The 3,463-nt window shown below is 37.5% G+C and overlaps 1 protein-coding gene across 2 annotated transcripts; it reads left to right on the top strand.

Annotated features, from left to right (window-relative positions):
* The first annotated feature begins 11 nt into the window (after nt 1–11).
* LOC107577456 (TRAF2 and NCK-interacting protein kinase-like) lies at nt 12–3,402 on the top strand. Of its 2 annotated transcripts, XM_016263530.1 has the most exons (4): nt 12–1,740; nt 2,500–2,608; nt 2,814–2,846; nt 2,939–3,402. In XM_016263530.1, coding segments are annotated over exons 1-4 (315 nt in total). In that variant the 5' UTR covers nt 12–1,738; the 3' UTR covers nt 3,110–3,402. The 2 variants fall into 2 exon arrangements, with proteins under 2 accessions (XP_016119016.1, XP_016119017.1); XM_016263531.1 differs by lacking the exon at nt 2,814–2,846 and having other exon boundaries at nt 16–1,740.
* The last annotated feature ends 61 nt before the right edge of the window (nt 3,403–3,463 follow it).

Raw genomic sequence — 3,463 nt, 5'->3', positions numbered from 1 at the left:
TGACGTGAACAAAAACAAGGAAGTGAGGGATAGAAGTACAGAGCAGAGCATTCAATCATTCTTAGCCAGAAACTTTTTCTGTAAATTTGTTTGTAATTGTCATTCATAAATACATTGTCGTATTCCATACAAGTAGATGAGTTAAACAAATTTGTGGAAATTGTTTGTAAAACCGTTCCTGTGTGAATTGTCACATTTATTTTAAATCAAATAACTTTAAAAATCATTCGCAAAGCCATTATTACATACATTGATGCAAAAAGTCAATGTGAACTGTAAAGCAGTACGAAATTCTGTGTAAATCATTCATAGAATAATTTTTGCATAAACTGTCACAAAGTCATTGTGAGCGGTAAAAAAAAAACATTCGAAATTGTGTACATTTTTTCCAAGTGTTGCATTAACCTAAGATGAGTGGAATGAACTTGTTTAAATAGTTTCGTAAAACTATTCTTTCGTAAATTGTTACGTTCAGATCAATGTAAGCAGATGATCAAAACAAATTTCTGTGTAAGTTGTTTGTATTAACCGTGTTTACAAATATCGTCACATTCTGTTTAATGCGTCAGTTTGTGTGAGAATGATTTAGCGAACAGTTTACAAAGAAATTTCATCAGAAACAAAATCATTTTAGTTTTAGATGACACAACATTTTTCCCAAACAATGTTTCATGGGTTTTGTGACCACATAAAGTTGTGGATGGACATTTTCGTCAACTGACACCCAGGTAGTCAACAGTACGACATATTGAATGTACTGTACTTCTGTTCCACCAAACTTTTTTAATTTGTCTCAAATATGACGAGATTATGTATTTTAAACATAAAAAAGACAAGATTGTGTCGTTAAACATAATCTTGCATTTTGCTCTAGATTGTTCACAGCACCTCACTCCAGGCCTTAGGTTGTATATTTAGTCAAAAATGGAAATTTGCATCTCATTCAAGCATCGGTGTTTAAATATAAGAGCACAAGAGTTGACTTCTGGTTTCTCAATGGCATTTTCTTTCTATCTGGCTGCCTGGTGGCCTGTCGACAGGAGGAGCTGGTAAGACAGAACCAGAGCGGGAACTGCTGATTCCTATTAACCTTCTGCATGCAGGGCACAGGCCTCAGGAACAAACCCTAATGTTCTGGTCTATTATTTCTCTGACTTGAGCACGTGATGGTTTATACAGTTGTGCATCATTCTTGAAATGATGGCGGATGTTTTTATCCCACTTTCAGAGTTGATTTGTAAAGCTTTATAAAATATTTTAGTTAATTTGCTTATCTGTGATGTTTTGCTTATTTGTTTGTTTCTGGTAATCTCTTCGGTGCCATTTACATGACCTAAATGTGCAAAACGAAGTTTATTTTCATGATTCCTATTAACAAATACATCACTGTAGTGTTTGCTCTTTGCAGGCTTAAAACCTGAACTGCTGTTCACATTTTACTGAATTCATTGTTCACTGGAGACCAAATCAAGCAGATCACGGCATGAAAGAAATCTTACCCATTTTCTTTGTGTCTTCCTCTCCCTTCTGACCTGACCCATCATTCCCTGCCCTAAAGGACCTCACTGCTCTGGCCAAAGAACTCCGTGAGCTGCGAACCAATGAGGAATCCAACCGGCCTCCCAGGAAAGTGACTGATTATTCCTCATCCAGTGAGGAATCTGAAAGCAGTGAGGAGGAGGATGGAGAAGGCGGGGCTCATGATGGAACGGTGCCCGTTAGTGATATTCCACGCATCATGTGAGTGTTTTAACAAATGAAAAATTTTGATTTTTGTAGCTTTTAGTCTGTCAGATAGTGTTATTTTAATATTACTTATACTATTACTGCATTTATTAATGTTTTGAATTGGCTTTTTGTTAGTCTGGTTGTTTGATGCAAGAGAGATTAAATGTAACTATAGCAGTGGAGGACTATTATTCTGTTGCACAGAACTGAAGAAGACCTGATGACGGCACCATTTCATGACCGCCCACATGTGGAAATCGAATATTTAAGCGATTTATCCATTTTCTACCCCTGAACGTAAAAACTAAAAATCAAGGCGAATTCTTGTTTTTTCCTTTTTTGAAAAAACGAGAAAAGAACCATTTTCTCATGTTTCTGTTTTAAATATTAAATCAAAAAATGAATGGACCATTATAGAGTATAGATGGTATTATGTATAAGGTAAATATATCAGGTAAAATCAAGTGCATTGTATTGTGGGATACAGTACCCATAGCAGAATGGATAGTGCTACATTTGCCAAATGTTCGTAGTAGATTATTAATATCTATGCATACAGAAGATTTGTAAACTGTACACGGTGTACATACTATATACTGCAGAAACAGTTTATATAGTATGTTAGTATTTCGAAATAGCCTGCATTGTCAACTAAATGTCTTATTTCAACACAGAAAAGTTAAATTGTGTTGGTCTTTAAAATGTCTTATAGAAAGCTTCATTATTTATAGAGGCTTTTATATGTATTTTTTTGCCCTATTCTCCCAACAGGCCTTCTGCTGGCCAGGGTGGCACCGACTCACTGGCCAACCAGGAGGATTCTCATGCCAATGATTCATTTGGCAAAAATTCACAAGACAGCACCCTGATGATGCGGGAGGTAGGTGCACCTACCTAGACAGGTTCCTTTCCTGGTTAGCAAAAACTCCTACACTCATTCCTCTAGTGTCACAGATTTATTTCTCTTTAAGTTTACCAACTCATGTTTATTTTTGCCTTGGTTAAGCCTTATTTTATTGGGTTATATTTTGTTGTTTCTTTCACCTCTTTTGCTTCTGAATTCTCCAACAAAATCTCTGATCAAGCTCGCTGCACACTTGCTGACAGAGGCACCCTCTGTGCGTTTCCCAAATATCTCTGTAAGATGGCTTAGCCACGCAAGGGGCCTGCAGTAGTGTAGCCCTACTCCTCTTTCTGTTCCTCTCTGCAGACGTTTGGGGAAAGAAAGCTCGGTCATGCCGAGAGCAATGGTTTCCCCGGTAACTCCAATCTGCCTGATCTAGTGCAGCAAAGCCACTCGCCTGGCGAGGGCCCTGGGCGGCTTTCTAGTGGGCTGGACCTGGACTCTGTGGCTGAAGTAGGTGATGGACAAGCCTGTTAGAGCCACTCTGCACTCCAACCCTCAAATTTCTAACCCGAAACATCTAATCAATCCCCATTCGATTCAAATGCACATGTTTATCTGGCTGTAGATTCACTGAAGCCCAGATCTCTTCAGAGCTCACATTGCTTTTCTTGGTTTTACTTTTTTTTCTTTTCTATTTGGTTCTTATTTATTCTCTTTATTTCATTTACTATCATTTTAAGCTTACATTTTTTTAAACATAAAACATGTAGGACAGCAGCCAGTCAATAATATGCTTTCTTCCCATTGCCCCATTTTCCCCTTCTTGTAAGTGCCCTGATTTTGTGCTCCGACTGCAAAAAAATAATACAAATAAAAGTTAAAGAAAAC

Source organism: Sinocyclocheilus grahami, unplaced genomic scaffold (genome assembly GCF_001515645.1).
Source record: "Sinocyclocheilus grahami isolate Dianchi unplaced genomic scaffold, SAMN03320097.WGS_v1.1 scaffold6101.1, whole genome shotgun sequence".
NCBI classification, from domain to species: domain Eukaryota; kingdom Metazoa; phylum Chordata; class Actinopteri; order Cypriniformes; family Cyprinidae; genus Sinocyclocheilus; species Sinocyclocheilus grahami.
Note: the sequence above shows the minus strand (reverse complement) of the source record. Positions and strands in the feature narration are given on the sequence as shown.